Below are 26,838 nucleotides of genomic sequence, written 5' to 3'. Positions count from 1 at the left end.
TTTCAAACAAAATAGTGAACTCATAGCAGTGGGAGTAATGTTCTCTGATAAATAATAGGAATTTTACTGAAATATCAAACATAATTTGATTTAATATTATCGAATTACTAATTTTTCCCTGCAATATATCGCTGTCGTTTCTTTCCATCCTAATTTCTACGAACGTTAAGCGAACCCGACGTTGCTTAGAAAAGATGATAGAATTCTGCAACCGGTGTTCTCTAGAAAAAGGAATCCCCATTGGTCGTTAGAAACCCGAAACGAGCAAAAACGAGGAACGCTCGTCGTGGACTTGGAACATCAACTTTTTCTTCGATTCCAATTATCGCAATTATGCCGTATCGAGTCACGGTTCGACAGACGCGAATCGATTTAGCCTGGAATTCATTGTTGCCCGACGATGTGGCAGGGTTCACGTTTCTTCGGGTGTTGCCTGCTATTTTGCATGGCTTTCCTAGGAATTCCTCGGTTTTTCTCCTTCGGAAACTGTTACGTTACGCTTCTGTAACTGTACAGCACGGTCTTTCCGTGAGTCATAGTTTTAAAAAGGATGAAAGAACGAGGGAACGATCGGCGTTGTGCACCGGTCGCGCGATTTATTTCTTCATGGTCAAACGGTATAGAGAAATGCGCGCGAATCGTTTGTTTCACGCTTCAGGCTGTTCATCTAGGAGAATCAGCAAGGAATGTTACTCGGGCACGACATTTTTTACGAGGAAACACGCTCGAGAACGTTCCTATCCGCGCTTTCTACTTTCTAAAGCTTCCGAGTATTTTAATTTCCGACCACCATTTTATCTTCAACATTTCGTCGTCGAATAAAAAAGGACCGATTGGTAGGATTTATGAATACCACATTCTTATCTACGGTTTCCAATTTTCATTTATTCTTCTTACATTCCCAATTTCACTCATCGTCTACATTTAAACGACTATAATCCACTTGACGAAACTAATAATCATCTGCCAGTCACTCTTGACAAGCCATAGATTACTGTTTTATAACGCGATGAAACTATCCGTCGACTAGGCGCGGCCTGCCACTCGAAACGACGCGGACGAACAGAAAAACCAACGCTGATTTCCCTCCGCGTTACCTTTAGCACGGTTAGGATTGCGGCCGGGATCGGTGGTTTCCCTCGGCTGCGTGCCTTTATCACGATGGTTTTGCCACTTTGCCGGTAGAAAGGAACGCGCACTTACAACGCGGATCATAAAACACGTCGTAACCGTACTATTTCGCGCGATCCCTCCGATAGTCCGACTCGCCGTCAGGCCGGTCCGGCTGGCAAACCAGGCGTGTCGTTCTTCCCCGGATGCAGAACGGGCTACTGTTTTTCGCGTTAACGCGATCCGGTAACAGATCACCGTATATCGTACGTGTATGCACGTTTTCGATCGGACGATCAAATTGGATCTGTTTTCAGAGATCGTGCGGTCGGTGAAACGATCTGCGGCTGCTCGACGTGTTTAGTAATTCCCGGTGGGAAGAAATTGTTAGAATACGTGATACGTTATATGGAGAGATACTTTACTATGTAATTCCTCTGGAAACTATAAATCTTGTTTGAATTTCTTAGGCCTTTCTGAATTATCATTTCTCCTTGATAACACACAGCACCCATCCGAGGGTTAGGTGCTCCTAAGACAAACTAAAAATAAACAATTGACAGTGTTAATATAGACTGTATACAAATGAGTGTCATCAAGGAATTAATTAAGAAAACGAATCATCGAGATGTTCAGCATCGATTGTGCGTTCCGTTTCATGCCGCATACATATACCGGTAAGTTCAATACCCCTCGTATTAAAATTAGAAAATAAAAATAAAAAGGTAATACAAGGGAAGAAAGTTATTAACCCTTTGGGAATGGGTTCTATTCTTCGAATCGGTATCGAGGAATAAAGAAGTCGCGGACAGGAAACAGGCGGTGTTTAATCGCGAATTTATGACTTAATACGCCTGTCTTCCGACGGTGGTGGACGTTGAAGCACCAAGAAAGCGAGTAATCGCGCAATTCCATTGGCATGGTGCTCGCGAGGAGCAAGCCCCATGCTGGGATTCCGCTGAGGCAACGGCTTCCAATCCGCCGGAGCGCGTGGACGAAGAAAAAGTCGCGGCAAAGCCTGGAAAGCTCGGTAGCCGGTGTCCCGCTGCGAGGTTTTCTCATTTTGAACGTTTTGACGTGACTCCGTCGTGCCTGTCTTCCATCTCGGAATAATGCATGCTTTCCGACTGGAGACCAATTAAATCCATCCGCAACGACAGCTCGCTTCTGTTGGCTGATTACGTTTGATTTAATTAACCTGTTCAGATAGGTGCTCCTGTAAGTGATTGTAAATGAGGGACAGTCGTAGTTTGATAATATTTTGTCCTGTGATAGCAGAAAATTATTTCAACATCTTTTCTGTTTTATTGAAAATTTTCAATGATATTTCTCAATCAATCGATCACCTCTGTTTATTTATCGACACATTTCTAATCAGCCGAGGCGCGCGACTAGAGAAACAGTATTAGTTAACCTTGTCAGATAGGTAGGTAGCTGGCTTCTAGTTGGTCTTGCATGCTAAGCAGCCACTTCGTGGGTGGTGCTCTCCACTAGCATCTACAGCTGCAGTTGCGAAGCACGTGGTATTCCTCGATCGATCGATCGATACGCGTTCCATCCCCGAGTGATTGGAATTGCTACCCCCTCTCGCGCGTTCCACGCTATCAGTGCAGATGTACGAAACCAGAATCTTCTAACTTCGATCATTCGCGCGATACGTATGATATTCTGATTTGCAATTAGCTCTTAATTATTTGATAAGGAGAGAAATTTTGCCTGTTTCGAAACAGAGTCGGTTGAAAAATTTGAATAAAGATACGAGGAATTTAATCACTTTTACTCGTTTTCTTTATGCAGTTGCATAATGTGTTTCTCTAACGTTAGACAGGCGGCTGGTAATAAATGTTAAGGTATTACAACATTATTCGTTACATAATTGATCCATTCTATTATACTTGATCAATCAACGTGCCTGTACGATTCTAGAACACACGTTTACATCGCTCATCACACTTTGTTAGACAATGAAACGTAGATCTCGTGGGTCTGATTCGAATCCAAGATGGATGCGATTAAAATCTTCCCATTGAGATCGTACGAATCCTTGGATCCAACATCTAAGGCGGTCTCTTTAATGACAATGCGTGGAAAGGGTTACATCGTGGGTGGTTCTTGCATCCGCGTTTGCTCGATCCTACTGTTTATCGATCTGCATTGATCGGCTATCAGTTCCTCGATCTGACGGTACTATTGTTTTGTTCCAGGTTCGGAGAAGAACGGATTTCCCGATGCTGGTGCTTCCTTCTCGTTCCAATTTGGTGAGTTTTGAAACATAATTTATTTTTAATTATAAAAGAAGAAATTTTTTCAACAGCATAACGATTAGATTTTGATAATCTCTAAGCCTTTGCCGTTATTTACAAAAGCATCGAAGCAATCAAGTTAGCATTTTAAGACAATGGAACTCGCTTAGCAAAGTTAATCGCGCGTAGCCCATCCAGGTATCCAAAATAAAATGGCCAGGACACTCTGGAATCATGGTGCATCGATGCAGCAGTCCTGGTCGATGCGTAGCGAAACGATTAGGGTTGAACGATTATTCGCGGTCCTACGGCGAAGTTAACCGGTCGTAGAAGTAATAACGCCTGGCAATCTGGCCCCGGCAATCAATGAGTACGTGTTTATGTAAATTGAACGAGCCACGACACGAACCACGCGAGCAGCTTTTCCTATACACTCGAGCCCTATGCCGACCGAGGGTTGGAATGCTTTGTTATCTGACAAGGAAGACGATATCCTGCTGCACGCAAACCTCACTGCCATTGAATCTTTGCATGATGGATTCTATCCTCCCTTTAATTTATATAAGTTCAAAAAATTTTTTTTAATTTTTCATTTTATCATTAGAAACTCAGTTTTCTTTGAATTAAAAAGAACTAACCAGGTTATTCACGACTTTATCCAACTTCCGCGTTACAATATCCTTGAGAAAATCTATAGTATTAAAAACACCGTCTTCGCCGCGCGTTCAAGTCTCCGCGCCTCGGGCAAACATCGTGCGAAAGAAGAGCATAAGGGCCGTTTAATAAACCATTTGTTTATGCGATCTCCCGACGGTCGACTCAGCTCGGATATCGTTGCAATGTAAACGAGTAGCTGACAATATCCAGCGGTAGTAACTCCCGTTGATCGACGATTATCTCCGGTAAATTGCACCGTGGTGGCTCGCGAGGGTATCCCGGTCTCCGCGTGGCGGATGTAACGCAGAATAATTGTAGTCGTTACTTTGTTAAACAGGGTCTCGCCACCGCTCTGTCCCCGCGGATGCTATAAAATTTTTAGTACGCCTCGAGCCACGTTATTGGTCCGTTCACACACGCGCCTCTCAACCTCGACGCTTTCTGCTCGTTAACGACGCGAAATTGCAACCGTCTTGTCGTTTGTTTGCCCTGCTCGAACAGTCTGACCGAACGTCCGTTTAACCAGAACGAATTGCACGACCGTGCGTGGTAATGACAGGTATCGTGGAGCGTCTTCGTGCCGTGATCGCGGGATTTTTTTCTCCTCTATGCGTACGCCCCGCGGGCACCTTTGAAAAATCGTCACCAACGACGAGCTATCGGTAACTAAGACGATAGAAGGTGTAATTTGTGCCAGTGTCTTTAAGACGATTTATTTTCAATCGCTTCGTTAGTTAGTGGCAGGATTCGCAATGGTAAAGAGGTCATAAAGGAGGTCATTAGTAATTTGTTTAAAATTTTTTAGCTTTATTTTATTATTCTTCTTGATCATAGTTAATCGGCTGTTGAAGAAAAATCAGTTAACAGTCCTTTGATTATTATAAATTCACGTATAATTAAATAATGAAAGTTAATTAAGAGGAAATTGAAAGGTTACACCTTTTAATCTTCAGTTATTGTTAATTATAAAGGGGTAGTGCGTATCTGTTTTATTTATGGCCAATGGATAATGTGTTAAATTATAAGTTCTTTGCCATTTCACGAGGGAATCTGATATTTTGAGGTGTGTAATATTCATGAAAGATGACAGACAGCCAATCCCCTCCAGTTAATTTCACGATGCTAGTGTCTAGTTGGCAAAGTCAAGTCGGTCGCGTTCCTTCGTTTGACGAGGTCGTACGCGGACTTTGTCGTAACCGTACCAGACGCATTGGAATAGCACGGTCGTTCGACGAATGGGAGCCGCAGAGGCCGATCAATTATGCCGGTCGATTCCAGGCCACGAAATGTCAAGGCTCCACCTCGATGGAATTCTAAGCCAGCCTCATCCTCCTCGTCGACGCTCGAGTCCGAACCTGATACATGCGTACCCGTGATACCAGCGTCATTGATAATGATGCACCGAGCGGTCTTCGATGAGAATATCGATACGTTCAGCTTCTCCAGGGACCAAGAACGTATCAATTTCTAGTAATTGAGACGGTACGCAAGTATCTCGTGGGTAAAGTGAATTTTTAACCTGGAAGAATTTTATACGATTCCATATAATCAGACGAATTCTAATTACTTAGTTCATTTTTTAAATTTAATATCTTCTAAAAGACATCTCTTTCGAACCAGCATTCCAACCAACTAAAAATAAGAAGATACAATCTTCTCCAAGAAGAACCTCTCTCATCAAGGTTCCCAATTAATACTAAGACGTTTATCAGAAAGCCCCAGGAGCCGTAGAAAGCCCATTAAAACTTTAATCCGTCTCAATCGTTCCCTCTTCATCATCGTTCTACGAATTACAGGGCGTCGATATCGAAGTTACGGCAAGCCGTGTTCTTCGAGTAGCAACGTGTCCTGGCATCAGGTTGGTCGCGCATAGGCGAGGCCAGATGCAAGTACTCGCACGTACGCACACGCGTGTGCCAAAGTATAATAAACATAATCGCGGTAGCATGATGAGAGGAGGCCTTGGCCGTCTACCTTCGGTCGTGGCCGGCACGCCCACCGCTGCTACCCATCGTGCCGTGCAAAGAGAAAATACTGCCGTGGCAATCAACGGTTTTACACCTGAGCATCTACACGTAGGTCGGAGGCGGTCGAGGAAGCGAAGCAGAGGTTAAAGGAAAGGATGGAGAAAGAGACCGGATAACTTCTCGTTTCCCCTCTCTTTCGCCTCGCCCGATGCTGTTGCTGCTGTTGCTGCTTCTGATGCTGACCGAGCAGCTGCCTCGGCCGGACTTGTGCATCGGCTCGATAGGGCCGTGCACGATGCACGCCGACCTACCCTGAAGGATTATCGACGGCGCATCTTTCGATACGCTCCCGTTCCCTCAACGGCTCCCGTTGTACGTCCTGGATTGATCCTGCGCGAAACAGTGTCCTAACCACTTTCAAATCAGACGATCGCTTTTGAGAACATTGATTTTTATCATTTTCTTCGTGAATTTTTATAGAGAACTTTTATTCGAAGACAGAGATGTATCGAGATTATCGTTCGAGCGAAAGCGATCTCCCTTTTCGCGGTCACGTCGACCGGGTTGACAAGTTCGCGATCGAATTTCTACGGCATTCCAAGGGGAAGTTTCTACGTCGTAGAACAATTTCCAAGGTATTAAAAATGGAATATTTAAAAATAATAATAAATGTGTACATTTTCAAGACACGGCACGCTTCCGTCAATCAAAGGGGGAAAAGAATATTATTCCATCATTCGAAAAGAACGAGTTCGCGATGCAAATTGCTCGTTAAGAAAACCCACCGCAAGCGTTACTCGCGCTTCATAAATCACCGGCTGTCGATAATTAACATCGAGTCTGTTCATTAACGAATCAAACGCGAAGCAAGTTCCAGCAAGTGGCTGAGACTCGTGGCGTAATTACACGTCTAATGTCAGCGATCGTTAGGCGTACGGATCGAGCTTCCGCGATCCACGGTTCCAATCTCTTTCGAGAACGTGTGCCTTTTCGACACCGATGCAGATCCCCGAGAAAGTTGTTCGGGTCGTGGTTATTTGATCAGGAGTACTCGTACGAACGAGTCGTTAACCGGTACGTGCCAAGATCGTGATTCGGTCTTGTGTGTGGAACACCAACACAATCGAATCTGCTCCCGTATCGTTAGATATACGTGATCCCATCTCTGTGCCGGAGTATATATTCCCTTCGATATATAGGGTGAGGTAATAACCGTTGCCACTTGAAATAACTCGGCCACATGTTGTTCGAAGGGGCGAATTCAGCCCGAGGTGTTCATTGATACCAATTTGCATGAACGTGAACCTTTTTTCCTGTGATTTATACCGCGACAAAGTAATTGGAAAAGGAGTTACGATGCTTTCTAGATACGAACGGAATTTTTCTCCTTTTCCAAGGATTTAACGACAAGCAATTTAGAGATTATTCAAGATAGGCGTGGTGTTTCCTCAGGCTTATCGGTGTCTTTTCATTAACTTCTTCTACAGAGTACAGCTATTAGTCTTTTGGCGATGATAAAAATATTTTTATATTATACAGAATTGTATAATAATCATTCATTTTTTAAACTATCAAATCGTTTTATTATACGCTAAATTTGAAAATCAAAATGGAACACAATACCCATCGATACCTTACCGATTCATCGATACATCTCCCCCCCTATCAATTTCACACCATCGCACACTTTGATCAGCTGAGGATAACGAAGCAACAAGTTACATTCCAAGTGGCAATAGTTATTTCCTCAGCGTGTATACGAGTGTGGCAATATAACCGAAGATTCCCCTCGTCGAGGTGGAAGATATACGCGCGTTCGGCGGAGGCGTATGGTGGCTGTTAGGGGGCACCGGGAGCATAAGTCTATACTTATGGGCTAGGTGGTAGATATGGAGCGGTCGATAATGATCCAATATACTGGTACATCCTCGCGAAGTAATTACAATGATGAGCGAACCGCTACCATCGGCTTTGCCCGGCACTCAGCTCCTTCGGAGGCTAGGCGTTGCATCGGGCATCTCCCTCATCCTCCTCTTCGTTTTCATGTTTTTCATCTTACCTTCGCTTCTCCGCTCCTTCCTCTTCAACCTTTATCTCGGCCCGTACCTCTCTGCTCTCCCCGGTGCGCGCACCGCAACAAGAGCAAACATTTTCTCTTCGGGGTCGTCACGGGGCCACGGAGTCACGGTGGATGGATCTCGAGCTGTTTCTCGATCCCCCGGAATTATCACAGGGCCACCGTGGGGGTTCACTCGGCCGGAAGTGCGTCATCAGCGGGATACGTGCTCGTTGCTAACGATCCCTAGGGGATTCAGGAACCCTTTGTTTCACCATTGGGGTTCTGCCTTCGACTTTGCTCCGTTTGACCTTTTCGATGCGAAAGACGTATATATACGTTCGAGTTGGTCCATTAATATGAAAGGCATATATGTACGCTCGGATAGGTTCATTTACCAAATTCTGATTTTGATTTCAATTCAGAACCATCGGTGATGTCATTTTTTAACAAACTTCTAAAAAGGAGGAGGTTATTCAATTGGTGGAATTAATTCTGGACACTTTGAATAAAAATATTTTTTATTTTGTGCAGAAAATGTATTATATATTCTGCTATGCTAAATTGAACCGTAATATTTTTATTGTAATCTATAATGTTTACACTTAATATTTTCACATGATGTGGTTGGTAAATCTTTTAAAATTCTAATTAAAAAAAATCTAAACTGTATTGTTATTGATGTGAAATAGCCAATCACAGGATGAAAGGATATATTAATTTTTTTCTACCTCCTTTGATGTGTTGAAATTGTAATTTTTATTGTATATTAAAAGTATGGCTATAAATGGTCCCTTTAAAATTAGAAAACAATGATTAGAATATAAAATATAAATGATCATATATTAAATAATTTGAATAAACGCGAAATTTAAGTAAAAATTTAAGTGTCCAGAATTAATTCCACTAATGTATGTTCGCCGATTACTCCGAGACGGATGGACCAATCGGAACGAAACCTTTTGTATCTTTTAGAATACGTCTCCCGATTGATCCCGTTAAAAAAACCATTTTGCATTTCTTCATTGTTTTCCATCAAATATTTCCCACAGCAAACTTATCGAAATTAACCGTTCAATAGCTCCAGGCGGCGATCAACGTTTCATCCCAATAAAACGTTGATCGGGTCGCAAAGCAGAGGTATCCATTAATTGTTGCTCGATCTCCGACGAACGCAGTTAATCACGCGGAACAATTCGCGGATTCTTCGAGCAACGAAAGATCGGCTCGCAAAGAGAATTTGGTCGAGCAAGAAGAGAAACGCGAGCCTCCGCCCCAGGGAAGGTTCATTCATCGATTTTTTGCCCCGAAGAACCTGCTGCGAGCTAGATCACTCCAGCTCGCCGGGAGCTGAATAGAGGCGATGCGAAGTGTCTGATTAACGTTGCTTTTTTACCGGTACCGAGCGTCCAACGGCTCGTCACGTGCCGACGACCTCGTCCTCCTCGCTTCCTTTACGCTTCCCTCTATTATCAGCGAATATCGCTATCAAAGCGAACAACCTCGCATTACGTCGAACCACTTCGCAATGCTATCTGCATTCTTTTGCATAATTGATCGATATTATGCTGGTCGTTATCGTTTTGTCACCTGCGACTGAAGCTGTCTAGAGTTATGAGGTGTTATTTCTAATTTGCAAGTGTCCAACGGCAAACTGCATGTTTAAAAAAAAAAAGAACATTTTTCTTTCAAACTTGATCAGTTTATCATGGAAAATGAAAGATCGACGGTTGCGACGCCACTGGGAGCGCATCCGAGCCACAAAAGCACGCATATAACGTAGATGCAACGTTCTATAGCTGTGGATCGCCGAGGGCGCGCTTCTCCGCAAGAAGCGAGGTGAAGGGGGCACGTTAGAGACCACGAAGAGGGGCCTGAAGAGAGCTAGGGGAAGAGGTCGACCGGGATAAACATCTGAGCCCCGCCCGGCACCCGAGGCTGCACCTTTTGTTGCTCTTCTTCATCGTTCCTCTTCTCCTACTTCTTCTTTCACCTCTTCTTCCTCTACTGGAACCTTCTGGTTACTCTTCTGCTTCTTCCTCAGCGTTGCGTTGCTGCTTCGCTGCCATTATTGATCACCGATCAGACCGGCCAGCCTCGATATGTTACATTTCGCACGTTTTATACCGTTCCGCCTCTATCTCGTTTCCTTGATTGTATTTCCTCTCGAACGCTTTACGCGAACTTACTTAACCAGATGACTATCACCGGTGGGGTCCGACAAGAATGAAGCTTCTGAGTAACGTCGGAATTATAACTAGTAATTCTAAAGAGGAAGTCGAGGTATTAGATTGAAAGATTAGTCGAGGGGTTGGCTACCAATTTAATCTAATCTTTCTGAAAGCCGTGAGAGAAATCCCGAACTTTCCCATGATCGGGTTCACCGGAGCACCGAGAAGTCGGGTATAAGAATAAGGGAAATAAGGAGAGGGCACGTAGGTTGCACAAAGTGCAATTTCACCATTTTTGCCTCGTAAAGTCCGACCAATGAACGGTGTAAAAATGAATAACTGAAGGATCGTTCACCCGTTGGGGAACACACGATACACGCCTCTCCTCGCCTCCTTCTTCGACCAAATCTTTCTCTCTTTTCATCTAAAGTTCGTCCATCGAGCAAGCGATTTTTATCTTCCGGGTAGAATAGATTATCTTTATTTACGAGCAATTCGTGGTCCGGGCAAATTGTTTGGGAATCAGAGGGTCACTTATTTAGAAGCCGTAAACAATTCAATACTCGAATGAAGCATTCACCGTAAAAACGAGGGCGAAGAAGTTTCATCGTCGAAAGGGATGATGCGTCTCGAGGGACGAGACGGTGCTCAAGGTAGCCTATAAAATCTTCATTCGAGGTCTAGGACGAAGGTACCGCTTCTCGTACGATACTCGCGTCATCTCAAACGATAAACACGGAAGTCTTATCTGATACAGCAGTCTGGTAATAAACTTTAATCAGAAAGGCTCGTTATCGTACCAGCCAGTGGTACGAATTCAAAGGCTGCAGACAAATTATGGGTCGAGGTTGGTGAACGTGGTTCGGGATGCAATGAAAGGTTAAAAAAGATATTTAAGTCATAGAAAAGTTTTATTTTCTTTATTTAACGCAAATTATTTACATTTGCCAAGTAGACGTTATAAAATTTGGTAAGATATGTTTAATTTTTATTCAGCTGAACGTCCTCTTTTCAGAAGCTCTCAGTAGCACGTGGATTCACATTCAATAAAAATATTTGATATTCCCCAGGTCGTTTCCCTTAATTATTACTGTGCTTCGAACGATACATTCGTACTTAACGTCTCGATGATGAATTTACGATGTTTTCTCCTTTACATGCGCCTTTTCGACTGTCGAAATTGTGTTAAATTAGAAAAAAAAGAAGGAAGAGGGAAAATACCGACAGACCAATTCGTAGAAATGTTAATAAAGTGCGTGCCGTAAAACGCGCAATTATATAAATTAAGTATAGAAAGACGTTCGGTGACACCTTCGGGATGTGTTCACAAACGGTTCACGGTTAATTAAGAGTTTCTTGTTTATTGGTAAAAACGTCAACGCCAGCCTATAATAAATTGGTCGATGATCCGTTTCGTTTTTCGAAGACACCTTTCGTGCGTGGCGCGGCCGGCTCTTTTGTAAATTATTGCTCGTAAAATATCGGTTTTATACAGTAACGCCGGATCGATGACAAGTGGCACGCTGTTCGATGATGTTCCGTGAGGAATAATGGTTGCTTGATTGCATGCGTTGATTGGAATAGCTGAGGGAGTTCTTGTTTGCGTCCGTGTCCACCTTTCCCCAAGGAGAATAGATTAATTTGTTACTGATAGGAAGCTTTAATTGCTTTCCTGAAGTAGTACGTTGTTTTCCAGTCTTTCCTTGGTGTCGATGTCCCCGTTCGAAGGTAAAACGCGTTAACTTGTTATTTGATTTGTTTTCAAGCAATCAAATTATTTTAACGCAACTGATAAATCACGTGGACCCCAATACACATAGACGCTCATTAATTCCCTGCCATACCACTCTTTGGTTTGGATCGTCAATAAACGTGCAACCATGCTCGATAATTCTTCGTTTCTTCGAAAGATCGGATAAGTTTCCGAATGGCTCAGGTTCGGTATATTACCTAAATTCACTACAAGAAACCGATTAAAGTTGGTTTCAGAGCTAGATGTTTTACCGTTTTTGAGATATCGTGGTAAGAAACTTTTGTACAATTTTGGGACTACGCATGCGCTATTCGATACTGCGCATGCGCTATTAAATACTGCGCATGCGCTATTAAATACTGCGTATGCGCTACTCGATACTGCGCATATATGGAACCTAACCTTACCACGTTATCTCGAAAACGGTAAGACATCCATCTCTAAAACCAACTTTAATCGGTTTCTGCTAGTAAATTTTGGTTATATACCGAACCTAAAAATCCGAAATACAGGAAATTATTCAGCAGATATTCTAAATGGATCAGGCGCGTGGCCTGTCCGTTTCAATTACACTTCGACTGCTCTACAAACACCGGTCAAGAGCAATATAATTAACGAGTTCCTGAAACGGGCACGGTTGCGTAAGCGACGTACAAGGCTCGCGAATATTTTCTTTTTTTCTTTTCAAAGGGTGGATAATTAAAACGCGAATCACGTATCTATTTTTACTCGAATCCTATTGGATGGCTGACCGTTTCCTTGACCTTTCAAGTGCACGTTTATCCCTCTGACCTTTACCTACGCTGATTCATCGGCATCTGACGCTGCTACCTCCGCTGCTATAATCGTGCGTGTTCGCATTTATCATCCTATTTATCGTTTCGCACGCGGCGCGATGTTAATCGGCGCGAACACGGCTCTGTCGGGATTTCGAACGGAAAGAAACTTCGCCCCCGACTCTCGCGCGCCCAACGCCTCCGCTCAGCTTCCGGTTCTTTGATTTTCGTTGGAATCGAATGTTTCTTCTTCAAGTGTTACATTGTATAAATAATGTATAAAGTAAAACGTCCAAAAGTTCCTTTTCAATTCTTTTATTAGTTACTATTTTTTAAAATTGCTTTAATGCACATGGAAGATTAAAAGAAATGAACATACATATTTTCAGATTATTTTAACAGCTGCTTTTCAGTAATGTTTATGTTTAGCACTCACTACCGTCCAACGAGGTATTTAATTAACTAAAATCCGCAAACATTACTCGCCCCGGTCTCTTCCTGCGTGCTGAACGCTCAAGCAGAACATTCGCGTAAATTGCATCGAAATTAGCCGTACGTTACGAAAGCAGCCTCGTTTCTCTCTGTACCGGTGAAAAAAACTCGCGTGGTTCTGCGAGGTTTGGTTTAAAGGCCATGAAACTTTTTCATCGGAACTTTACGCTCTTGAACGGAGAAACGCGGCTCTTCGAGTCTCGCCTTCCTCTTCTTAATGAATTTTCCTTGACATTTGTTGAATTCACGTAGATTTTTTTACTAATTTAAAAATTTGTTAAGTACTAAATAATTAAGAAATGAAAAGCCTATCCCCTTTGGATGGAATCGAATCACCGTTTGCTATCACAAACGAGCAAATCAGAGCGAGCAGCCCTATCGCGTACGTCGATAACCTGCTCCCTTCATGGTTCGTTAAGAGCCTGGTGCGTCGCGTGTTTACCACGTACGTCATAATAAAAAATCCGTAAAACAGCTGGCCCGTTATCGTTTTTACGCCTTACGCGCCAACGAGAGTCCATTCGCCCGAGTTTGTCCCCTTCCGATTCTCCGTTGGTCAGCTTTTAAAGCAAATTAAATACGGCGCAACAAATTACGCGGCCAACGTGGCTCCTCGTAAATCAGACCGCCAATAAAACGTCCTTCGAAACGACCTGAAAAATCCGATGGAACGTCCTCTCGCCACGAACAGGAACATACTGAATACTTTGGACGTTCCGTGGCGCCAAAGAGTTGAAGGGTAGGGCATCTCAACGGTTGAAGGGGTGGAGTGTTTTTTTTAGTACCTGCTGAATGTCTCAATTAAATCTTCGAAATCATCACGGGGTATCTGGTCGCCACCTCGAGAACGCTGTTTTGTCGACGTAAATTTCTTTAAGTCAACGGGACCAATGGGTGAAGAAGAATCTATTCTGATAAGATGAGAAGGTTAGTTTTGAAAATGATGTTGCAACAAAGAGACCTTAGCTTTGCAATTTCTGCCAACGATTTTTCACAATGTAACGGTGCACAAATTGATACTGAAATTTATTCCAAATTTATGACATCCCATCGAACGGTGACGCGAAGAGTTTAAACGAAGTCAGCATAAACAGGCCGTTGAACGTTGAAGAGTCGTTCAGTTCGGCGGCGGAGCACGAATAACACCGGTCCCTGTCAGTGGAGGAGAAAAGAGAGGAGAGAGTCGAGTTCGATCACGGGTTCTGGCCTCGATGTACAAAAGGCAGCTCGTTATCAGCTGATCCCATCTTATCAGACCGAACCGGCACCGCCGATAAATCATCCGAGTCCTTGGCGGGGCACCTTTAATTACCGGCCGTGCATCAGGGGAAAAAATATGAAGACGTAATACGTTATCCGGTTGGCTCTCTTCGTGCCTACCGGTAGGATAGGGAGGCTGGTCCAGTTGATGCGGGGAGGCGTTGCTCATAAATAATGAACACGTATTCATGAACGCCACTGGTTACTTCAGCCTCAAAGATGAGCTATGGCTAGCCGTGGCTTCCACTTCACCGAGGACGCTTTAACGTGTCGATTCCGAGGCGATCCTCTCTTCCGTTTGCCAACTGCTCGTCCTGCTTGGATGTTTCTTGAAATATAGATCGGGTAGAGAAGGTTTCATCGCTGCAAGCGTTTTTCACTTCAAGTAACTGTTTCGAAAGTGTCGGCTTATTCAGGATGTATTCAAATGAAATAGGGACTTAGGTATTTTAAGTACCTTAGATATTACTCGATTCTTCATCAACCATACCCAATCCTAATCGCGCACCATAAGTCCCAGGTTGACCATTTCTAATCGCGTATCGAGTTCCGATGAACGTAAGCAGCGACAGCCAGGCTCGACTGACGCTAATCTGTCGCCCAAGAGAGGCGACCGAGAGGGCAGGGTCGATGGACCGTTTAATCATGGAAGAGCGCGAAAGAAAATGGCCGAGGTGGTAATCGTTAGCTCCGGAAGCTAACTGATCGAGGCCAGATAGGATGCTACGGGGTTGGACGTATCGAGCTGGCGACTCATCCTCGTTGTCTCGAATAATCTCGAAGCGAACGGATATCTAAACGAGGACCTTGAAGCCAGCCTGCAGGCGATCCACGCGTACATATGTACGCTGGAACGGACGTATGGAAGTGGAGTGGCCGGCAAGTGATATATATCGGTTGCAATATATCGCCCTCGATGGTACGGGCGCACCGTGCCGATCTTCGCTCCGTTCGGAGAAGATAGTCGAACGCGAAGGAGAAGAGGCTTCTCCACGCACTACGTTGCGAACAACACGCCACCACGCCCTCGGTGAAACAATGTGATGGTTAACCTAACAAGCTCTCATCCGCTTCAGCGTGCCGGTACCCTACCGTAGTGCACGGTTGCAGCCTCGTTCCACTCTCTCCGTCCTGGCCTGGTCGCCAGGCTGAAACGCCTAGGGCAACACTTCCAGGACATTGCTGTATAGCGATATTCTGTTGCGATAACGATGTTGCGACATACGCTAGCCAAGCCGTGGGACCGCGGGGTTACAACTGGTATTAACCCTTTCGGCTGGGAATAATTCTATGCCTGTATATCGAGCAGAATTTCCGAAGAACCATTCAAACGACGTCCAAGTGTTTTTTAATTTACGAAAGTAGCTGAATCATTGATCCTTTTTATATGGAGTTACAAGCAATTGTTCGAAAAGGGCATCCATATACTTTGCGCTCCGCAGGAACAAGGCATTCTTGTCTCGTTTTATCGATACACTGTCCAGCTAGACGAAACGTAACTCCGCTCGGCTAGAGACGTAAAGAAAGACGTAGTTAGACAGGATACGACGTTCCTGGACGACGAGTCAGGAGACAATCTGCCATCGGGTTGTAGCGTGGATCGGTGGAAACGCCTGGAATTCAATACCCTTCTGTTCCTTGGGGGGGATCCAAATATGGAACTCGGCAACGACCTTTGTAGGAAACCATAGTCGGCACTGGAAACACGAAAGTACCACGTGCGCCTTTTGTCTGAACACCAATGAAATCTAAATGAACGACTCACTTTCCTCTTTCGGCGATCTATATTTCTATTTCTTCCGTACATTTTTATTTTATCGTCCAATTAAACTGCGAGTGATTTATTCGGACAAAATCATTTTAATTCTTTGTGTGGTGAATTTTTCTCAATATACTCCAATTCGGAATCATTCGCCCCCCTGGAGGGTATACATCTAGCTGAGACCCATAAAGAAAATATCAGCACCATTGCGAGGGACCAGGCGGAAAGAGGTCGGCGACAGGTTACTCCGACACTGTCTGCTCCGTTCTTGAGGTCCTGTTCGATTCCTACTCCTTTCTGTCGGCCACCACCACCGTCGTACTGTTGGCCACCACCACCATGGACCTTTATCCACCACCAGTGGTTTCAGCTACCACCTCCTTGTTCGCAGGTAGTGCGGGGCACCTCGCCATGTGACTGATTCCCCTTCCCCGTAGGTTGACGAGCGGTGGGCCTGCCTACCTGCCGCCCGTTGCCCCGCTCCCATTACGACGCGGACTCTCGCGGCAGGTGCACCAACCTAAGTGCCACTCCGCTTACCTGTGTGTCGTGCCTACCAAGCCAAGTGTGTCCGGTGGTCAGGTTCTTCCCTCTCTCTCTTCCTCTTTCTTTCTCTTTCTTTTTTTCTTCTTCCTTCTCCTTCCCCCTGTCACTATTCTCTCTTACTCTCTCTCTCTTCACCTTTCTCTGTCTCATCTTTTCACCCCCTACCCGGCTTCGTCCTTCTCCCTCTGTCTCCGTCTGTCTCCTTCGACGTCGCCTCACGCAGCAGTGCCGTGTTGTAGTGTCGTGTCATCCTGCGCTACGTCAACGATCCTCCCGAACCGCGGAGGCAACGATCGACCGCGTATTCCATAACGATTTCGTTGCTACCCGGCTAACCCACGAATCTCTGCGTCCTTGCCCAGTAAACACGTACCTTCGCGTAGTGTAAACAATCGAATCGGTGAAAAACTCGCACGGCATTCAACGACGACTGGCCGTCGTTATCGGAAAAACCGTCGACGAGCTTCCCCGCGGTGTTTACGATCTTCGGTCGATCGGGGAACGAGGCTCGTTCAAGGATCGCACGTAGGTGATAGATCGCGAGTGTCAGTGAGATCGTCAGGGGGGATCAGTGCGACGTTTGAACAAGAGACTGGTCCCCGGTACGCAGTTCGGAAAGGGGGAGACACGGTGAAGGTGTCAACCGATTCGCGACTTGCTCATTGACATTTCCGTGACATTTTAGTGTCCGCGATTTTCGTGTGACGCGAAAGTGAGAGATTGTCACTGTGTGGCCGAGCACACGGTCGAGAAAGTGGCAAGGCCAGAGGTGTAGCGGAGTCGATGACGGTTAACCCGTGCCTTATCACCGCGGACGGTTCCTTATCTGTGCTTATCTGTCCGTTGGAATCGTTGCTGGACGTGCGACTCGGACAGAAGAGAAGCACGACGAACGCGAAACCCGTCGATTCGCATTGTCCTAGCGAATTATTATTCGCCCGTTTCTATATGATCATCCTAGCTGGACGCGTGCGTTCGCGCGTGGATCAGATTTGACGTTCAACAGGTGGTTCTCGAAGGGGTTACTTAAGATCCCGCGCGAACGAACAAGGGCTGTGTAAGAAAGACTGTGCGAGGGTTGTTTCTCGTCGTCGACGTCGATGCTTGATTCTCCTCGGACTATCCTGTGACATAGATCAAACTGGACATACTCACCGCCACGTCGGGACGTACGGAGTGGAGATGTCCGCGGGTCGCTGAGAGAATGAGGGAGCTGGACACCGAGAGCCCTGTTGTCTGGCCAGCCTGGTGTTACACTGGTGAGTCGATTGATAATATCCTAAAGAAATTGATTAAGTGAAACGTTACGATCGCTCGAGCGTGGAGTTATTATTGAGATCGAGCATCAAAGGTGAGATAAGTGAAACATTTATTTGTTTATTGGGTGAAAGATTTCTTTGAAATAATCTTCGAACCGTCGGAGTTGATTAATTTTGTTGATACGTTATCCTGTTCCTAAAATTATTTCCTCTTGGGAAATTAGGGAAAGTTTAAGGAGGAAAGTGATAAGGTGACCCTGTCAATTTGTGGAAATGTGAAGGCAATTAGCTCGTTTGTCAGTGACAACCCCTATAATGAATCATATTCGTCTGATTATTGATAGTCAACATTATTCACTGTTTTTCTAATATTAAATAATTGTAAACAACATTGCTAATTATGATACTAATGATTTTCCTCGAGAGAATCGTACGATTTTCTATAATTAAATAAAATCGTTCCAAGTGGTATTGACATGCCCGATAGCAGTGTTTGAAAAATAAAGAAGCGATTGGCTCGCTTATCAAACCCAGTTAGTAGAGTGAGTTATGATGTTCTGCTACTTGAGATTGAAAGGTTTCACGATTTTCTAGAATAAAATTGTACTTGTAAACTATTAAGGTATTCAAAATCTGCAAAAAATTTATACATAGATCAGACAAAAATTTCTTAACATTTTGATGATCTGTGATAAGAGAACATGTGATAGTTGACAGAAAAATGAGCATTCGTATGAAAAGGGGTCTGTAACTCTTTTTCCATTCAATCTAATTTTTGTCAGGAACACAACAATTGAAGGTGTTAATTCGTTTGACACTCCGCGATCGTTAGCATCGAAAGTTATTTATTGATACTCTGCCTATCGGTCGTTAAAGTGTTAAGTTCGCGAGTCGGTTCTCATGAGTCAACAGCTGTACGTGTTGATAGTGGACAAAATTATATCAAGCACGGTGTAACAGGATGCCATTCGCGGTGACGAGTTGCGTAAAGCAACGAAACAACACATGTGCAAAGAAGTAGGCGTTGCTCACCGCTGTTGGAATTCGCGCTCGATACACATATTCCGTCCACCGTTCACGGCTGACGTACGAGAAACAAACACGATCGTCGATAAGGGGATCTCGAATTATGTTTTAAGATCATTTCGAATTACATAACGCGGAACGGGAACAACGTTCGATCGTTGTTCGATATCGAGGTCGTAAAAACAAATTTTCGTTGCTGAAATTAATTAAAACATTCATTATCCACGCCAGAAATAGTCATAATCGGACACCGCTGTTTCGTAGTGTCATACAATTTCAATTTCACGTGATCAACAGATACATACATACTTTTATGATTAATTAATTTGTAATCAACCTGAAGCCCTTTAGGTGAAGTTATCGAATTCTCTCGAATCAACGGTAGGAAAAAATTACCATGGAAAAAGGGCCGATTTCGCGACAGAAGCGATCGAATTGTCGAGGGGGCAATTCCGTCGAGGAAAGAAAGAAAAGGAAAAAGAAAATTAGCGGGGCCCCTCTTAATTAGAAGAACCCGACGAATAACCGAGCCCGATTCGCCGAGATAAGGCTGCTGGGAATTTCGGCAGCTAAGTGGGAGCCTATTCGCTACCGACAGCTTCCAACGGCTCCTAATTGTCAAGATCGAGAACCGTAATTACACACTTCGACATTAGTTCCTCTGTCTCTCTCCGCGCACCCTTTTAAGGTTCTCGGGGATTCTTTTTTTTATGGCGGGTAGCATCGAAAATATCATCACGCTCCTTCGTTTTCGTCGAACCACGCCGAACACGTCGATGGGCAGAGATAAAGGGGACGTTTATGAAGAAATAATGGGCGAACGTGAAAAAGTGTTCGAAAGTATGCTTTCCGTTTCCATTTCGGAAACGTCCGTTTCGCGAATTCTCGTTCCCTTGGATTCCGACGCGTCCCGAGATAACGATAAAATATTGGAAACTGTTTGTACACGTCCCGTAGGGTACTGTGACCATATTACCGTACAATGGACACAGTAATCAGTGGCTTTTTCACGGGAAACGCGTTAACTTTCGAACCGTTTCACGGCGTCTTCGTTAACCCGTGCCCCGCGAGTTCGGTGACAGCTCGAATCCCGCGAAACGAATTTGTAATATAACGGCGAGGTAATGGGCATACGGTTTGCTGCGGGCGACAACTGATGGGATTAATTTGATCGTGGACACAATTTCTCGATTCCTGCCTCGTTCCTCAGCTCGATGATTAATCGAGACGCGCGTCCTTGGGGAATGATGTTTTATAGAAGTCTTCGAATCGTTCTGACAGAACTTGGATCGAAATTCGCGATCCATAAGTGATCTTGAAATTATCGAGTATCTTATCAGCGATGGAAGAATGAAATTTAGAATAAAAGATCACAGCGAAGTTTAACACGCAGCCTGTGGCGATTTTGCAATTTTAATGGTCTATGTTGAGTCGTGGATAATGACTCGGTAATTAATGTTTTATTGTCATGCTGACTCAACTAATAGTGAAGTGTTTATTTAAGTTTTTTTTATTAAATATGAAAAGTCAAATTATAAAATGGTAATTCTTTCGATGTTCCTTTTAACACTTTAGCGTATGTTACATAATATTTATTTAATTGAAATTTTCAACTCGTCATCCTCTGAACTTTTTCTAAGCCGGCGACTTCGAAACGAAACCATGAAAGGCTTCTATACGATTTCCAAGAATCACGATCTTCATCGAAGCATCCCCTGGTGTATCCTTGTATCGTCGAAAGCACCATGTAGGGTCTTCCAGCGGAAATCTCGTACACGCAAGGCTGACGATCCCCGAGCTTCGTTCTACGTCGAGAAACACGGCTCGTCTTCGCGGTTAAATATCGGCTGTCGTTCAAAATACGAACGCTAACAATCGTCGATTGACTTGTTTATGGGCAACAAAGCAAATCCGATGCCCGGTGACGATGAATGAGCGAGCTTCGTCTCGTTTTCATTGTTTCTGACGGCACACGAGCTCGGCTATGCGCACCGCCCACGCATTACCAAGCGTTCCACGTTTACCATCGAATAGAATCGTCCTCTCAACAAATTTTTATTTCATAAATTTCCATTTTGTACATTTTTATTTCCACAATTTTGGAAATCTATCATTTTCCTTCTAAATTACCCAGCAATTTATCGATTCGTCGTCTTCAAAATTACAGGATCGAAGGAAGAAAATTGATTTTCTCCCGTCGCGATCGTTAACCGTTTCCCTGAAAGCGGGAAAAACAAAGTCTTGTTCGTCGAAAGAGTTTAGTTTCCAAAGCAGCCGCGAACGCGTCGACCGGCGGGACAAGTTTTCTCGTCCTTTCAGAAAGGAACTGGCTGAATGGATCGGGCGTGTGGTCGAGGAATCGTTTCGCCTCCATTGTGGCTGACAGTACATAAAGCGAGCCTCTAACTACGAGTGATCTCGCCCACGTATCGCCAGCACCTTGTCATGTTTAATTTGTCCACGGGACCGACAACCGGCGGACGTATGATTCGATAGTTTGTCGTAGAACACGCGATCGTCGGCTACGATTAACGTCAACCATCGACCGCGATTTTCTGCGATTACTCGACTTTGACTATGAATCAGTTTTCCTTCGAAATGGAGCAGACCGTAATAAATTTCAAACTGAAGGTGATTCTGTGACATCGATCAATCTGGAGTATCATTTTTTTACCTGTCAATGCTATGGGTATTAAAACACATCAGTGTTCTCATAATTTTAATGAAATTAATTTAAGGGACACAAATTAGAAGCATCAGAACTCTTTCCTTTCACAAGAATTCTGGTTTTCTACCAGATTAGAGTGTCAGAAATGATTCCCCTGTGTCGCCTAAAACACGCCATTCGTTTCTTCTTTCACGAATGGCGTCGGGTCATTATCGAGTTCCCGAAGCTTTCGTGGCCGATAAAATCCACGCAATCTTTTCTGCCGGCCACGTTTCCTCGGCCAGCGACACAATAATGATACACGAACGGATCCACGACTGTCGATCAAACGAGAAACTGATTCAGTATCTTGGTAATGGGCATAGAAAAAGAGAGATATATATGTAGCTGGATCAAAGGGACAAAGTAACTGGGAGAAGGGACGAAAACGGGTCCATGGTATTACGCGGTTTGGGCTTCGTGGAAAGGGAGACCCTTCGTGTTCGCAGCCGCGAAATAACGTTGGTGGTTTGTGGTTTTTCATACGTGCAAGAAGTCACAATGGTGAACGAGTGATCCATCTACGTGGCGAGCCTAAAGCCTTCTCGGATGTAGAAGAAGAAGAAGAAGAAGAAGAAAAGGAGGAGGCTTTTGTTCCCACCTCGAACGAACTTGGAGTTGTCTGCCACTTTTTCTCATTTCACCCTCTTTCATCTTTTTCTATTCATTTTAATCACTCTTCGGTGTTAAGTTAATTAACAACTGACATTTTATTAGCAAAAATATAGGGCATCCTCTTAACACCCTCTTCTATTTTATAAATAAAATCTTCGAAAGCAAACAATCTTTCATCAACACTCCTTCAGGCAGTCTTCCGAACGAATCGCGAGGCAGTTAAATTATTCCCAATGGAATCGAAGAAATAACTAACCGATCCGAAGGAAACAGGGGTGCTGGCACCTTGTCGTTCCGACAGGTGACAAGGGAGTCCTTAATCGCGTCATGACGTTTTCATACGTCGTGAATCGAGCAAAGTCACGTCACTTAATTGCCCCACGAATCGTTGAATAGCTTCTGTGCGCTTCGCTATGAGCATTTATCTTTCGGAAAATGCGTGGATAGAAAACGTTTCACCTACGTGGCGCCATTACCTACCTGCTAGCCAACGGGGACTCTCGATAACGAGCAATCAGAACGAGAGGACGTTCAGCTCGATGAAACGAGATTGTTCGGGAGAAAAATCGGAGCGAGTACCCAGCTGACGAGGCTTTCTCGTGCGAGCATAATTGCTGCTGGATACTCGAACGTTTCTATGGGTTTATTGCGGATGGATCGATGGTAACGATCGAAATGATCGAAGTTGTTCCATGAAATAAATGGAAAGGGAATTTTTCATTTAGAAAGATTTGTCTTTGAAAATCTTGATTATTAGAGGATTTAACGAGATCTAAATTGCTGTATTTCATCGCCAGGATGATTTCACCGTCCTGGCACGCGGTTGGTCGAATTCTCGCGCACGCTCGAGTAGATCGCGGAGACTTTAACGAGTAGAATAAGATGCGTGAAATGTGTCGAAGCGCGTGCAGATAGCTCCCGGTGCACGGTGCCGATCTAACGAGCCGTGAACTACACCTCGAGGCCCTATGAAAATGCAAATGACTCGGTCCCTCGGACAGATAACGATTTTTAAAGGCGACGCTCGCTGGCAATCCGCCGACAAATCTCGGTCGCGCGAGCCCTCGTTGCGCCGGCGGAAGTCAATCTTAATCGCGAGATCGTTGTCGCCGCGATCGAACGATCCGATCGATCCGGCATTTTTATCGAACCATTTACCTGGATGGAGGACCCGGAGATAACTATCGATCTGTTGATTGAATGCGCGGCTTCCATACGAGCAGGTTTTTTATTTTTTATCAATCGATGTCGAGTGATTTTGTTTATTAAAAATACCCTCGCTCTGATTGGTTATAAAAGAAAATTGAAAATGTTCCATTTTATTATGGAAGAAGGAAGAAGGTTATCTTTCCTCGAAGAAAGAACTCCGAGAAGCGCCATTTCGCGTTTCCATACAATGCGATGAATTAAAAGTCGACGGTAGAGATCGAACGTGAACGCGCGATTGAATTTCACGAGGGAAGGTAGGCCGACAGAGGCGTTCGAAAAATACAATTCACACGGTGAAAGAAAAACGGTGAACGACGACGACGCGGCTTCTGTTATACCCGTTCGCAAGAAGGACAGCGTTTCGTATTCCATTGGCGTGTCGTCTGGGTTGTCATACCGACACGCCAGCGACCAAGCAACCTCTTCGGTACGTAGTTGGTAGGCAGACGTGCCAACCCGACGGCTAAATATGCTTAAAGTCACAGTTCCACCGATCCGCTCGTTCAAAGAGTTATGCACGCGCCTGTGCTTTTCTTTCCTCGACAATTGCCTTTCAATTTCTTTCCCACCCCTACCCTTTGCTCGTTGCGAAATCGAGAAGAATTTAATGATTGCATCTAAGCAAATAATTAACCCTTCCGCTGCCACGGTGGTCCCATGGGACCGGCGCTTGTCTTTTCATTTGGGCCATTAAGTACCGTTATTTTAATATATTTCGCAGTTCTTTGCCATTATAAAATTTGTAATATGAAATTTCTGGCCCATTGATGCAAGTTCAAAAATTCGCGTGACAGTGAAAGGGTTAAGCATTCCAAATCAAATAGTCCACCCAACATCCTGAAAGCAGTATCCAGCATCAAAAGTCCTGCTATCATGGTGATATCCGGCGTCGGGCGCGAATATGCCCCGTAATTAGCCGGTCTATTAATTGATATCGAATCGGACAACTGCATCGATCAGGCTTCCCCGGGCGAGTTTGCTTGAAACGTGATCGTCGAGTTGGCATAAGGGCGAACGAGCAAAAGGAGGAGATCCCGATGGAAGCGTACACCCGAGACAAGGACATCCGGACAGCGAGGAGAGAAAGAAGGAAGGGGAGAAATCGAGGGGCCAAGATGAAAAACAAGAATAAGAAAGAGGGAGGCACTTAAGTCTGGTCGTGTATCCCTGTTTGAATCACGGTATTGGTAGCCGTGCGGCGAAACCGGAAAAGGGCAGAAAAAGCCGATACTCGACGGCGCCACCTTACGCTTCCTTCGGTCTCTTAATTTAGACGCCGCCCCGTGAAAAATATTCCATCTCTCTCTCTCTGGCTAACCTCGAAAGTCCCTTTCCTACCTGTCCCTCTTCTCGCCGCGGTGAACGCGGAGGCGAGGGACGTTGGTTATTGCACCGTCGACTATAGAAACGCCGTAAACACGTCGCGGACGCCGGAGACGGGATAAAACGTCGGTTTTATGCGAAGGCGTTACCGGACGAGGGAGATTCCCCTTCGTGATAGAGACATGTTTTCAGGTATTACCCGCTCGTGGACAGGTACGGGCTTTTAGAGCAACGTTACGACCGCCTTGGAACGCAAGCTCGCTCTTAATCGGAGACACCGGGCTGCTGGGACCCCTTCTGCTACCCCACCCCCTAACCCCTTTTCCTTGCACAGAAATCGTTGGACCACGATTTTACGTGGATATTTCGGATCGAGGAATCGCGACTCGCTCGGTTAGCATTGGTACCCAGGGATGAGGATTTGGTCGGGTTTAATCGGATTAGAATGGCGATTGTCAGCTTGGGATTTGGATTGGTGTATCGGTACAGCGGCGATCGGTTTGGGGGGAATTTGATACCCCGGATTCACAGGAAGTTGAGTATTTATTTAAGAGGATGAAGCTGGATATACTTGTAACTTTTGCTTGTTGCTGATCATCCGAATATTAATTATTTGTGATTCGATGAATCACAGGTGAAACTACAATAAGGAAAACAAAAGCACCCTTTATTAACTGTGAATTTCTTCGGTGTTAAAGCAGAAAATTGTAAAAATTTATATGGTAATATAAATTTCGTGTCTGTTTACTAGGTACTATAAAGTTTTGCATTTAATTTTCTGAAATAAGATATCAGCATTCGAGATTATCGAAATAAGCGGATTTTAATCCGATTAGGTTAATTAAGTCACCGCCATTCGGACTCCTTCGTTACAGGTAAAACTGAAAAATTTTTTGATATCGTTACAAGTATTTCTATAAACATTAAATGTGGTTTTAAAGCGTTTTATATTCTCTGTTCGCGTATCGAGGTCTTATTATAATTAATATAATCAAAAGAGGAAGGTTAAAATTATCTAATTTATTCGAAACATTAATTTAGCCTTGTGATGACATTGTACATAATCATTTGAGAAGAACGAGCAAGTGCAACAACTCTGTCTTTCCATTCGACTCAGCCCGGAAGTCGGCAAAGTCACGTCGTTAATAAAAGGTCGGTGAGCGAGCAAGGGGCAGCACTCTTTAGCCAAAGATACGTGACGTTTATAGCGGAGGGGGGGACGGTATCGTAAGGGTATAATACCCGTACAGACTTGAAATGTCTCTTTCTACCTTTCTCATGATGGTTCTTGGTTCGATTCAGTGGGCGTAAACGTAACGCCGCTTCCTTCTGGACTTCTTTCCCCGGCTGAAAGCTCCTTTCCATTTGGTCCACTCTGTTGCTCGTTTTATCGAGCTGTCCTTTAATCTGGCCGCGATTCCTTCTCTTTCCTCCATTTTACTGAACGTTCGTTAATTCGAACTCCGCCCTTATTACCTTGTTTTACTACTTCAGTGTGTTGCAAAGAAATTTTCGATTGAAATTCATGAAGAATAAAAATTCTTCAAATAGAAATTAATAAAATTCTTGGTACCGGAATATTTTCTTGGCCATGGTTTCCGCTTGCACCGTCAGTTACACGACACCCCGTATACGCGGCGTCGACCGCAGCCGAGAATTTCCTCGTCCGACCGCGATCGGCCGTAATGATCCGTGCGGTTTTCATTGGCGTGAAATACGCGACGTTTACACGCTCGTTTCGTATCCTCTGCCGCGAATGGCCGCGTACATGTACGCCCGCTGAGCGTTATTCCGCTCTCGATGGAAACTGGCTTGACCTTGCTCGCGCCGCGGAAATGGAGCGATTTTATGGACAGGGTTGTATCCGCGCGGCAGATAATCCTCGGGTACACTTTACTACCTCTCC

At 44.5% G+C, this 26,838-nt stretch overlaps 1 protein-coding gene across 3 annotated transcripts in view; it reads left to right on the top strand.

Annotated features, from left to right (window-relative positions):
* Positions 1-490: 490 nt before the first annotated feature.
* The window catches only part of LOC117603351 (uncharacterized), a 118,610-nt gene continuing 92,262 nt past the window's right edge, over positions 491-26,838 (top strand). Inside the window, exons 1-2 of one of the 3 annotated variants that reach the window (XM_076688099.1) lie at positions 491-1,787; positions 3,315-3,368. In XM_076688099.1, coding sequence (XP_076544214.1) covers positions 1,739-1,787; positions 3,315-3,368 — 103 coding nt within the window. In that variant the 5' untranslated portion in view covers positions 491-1,738. Of the gene's footprint in view, positions 1,788-3,314; positions 3,369-13,092; positions 18,053-26,838 lie in introns of those variants that run through there. The other 2 variants (XM_034322394.2, XM_034322396.2) reach the window with 2 other exon arrangements.

The sequence above is a fragment of the Osmia lignaria genome, chromosome 4, assembly GCF_051020975.1.
Source record: "Osmia lignaria lignaria isolate PbOS001 chromosome 4, iyOsmLign1, whole genome shotgun sequence".
Classification (NCBI taxonomy): domain Eukaryota; kingdom Metazoa; phylum Arthropoda; class Insecta; order Hymenoptera; family Megachilidae; genus Osmia; species Osmia lignaria.
The sequence above is the reverse complement of the archived record's forward strand: the minus strand, read 5'-3'. Positions and strand labels throughout refer to the sequence as shown.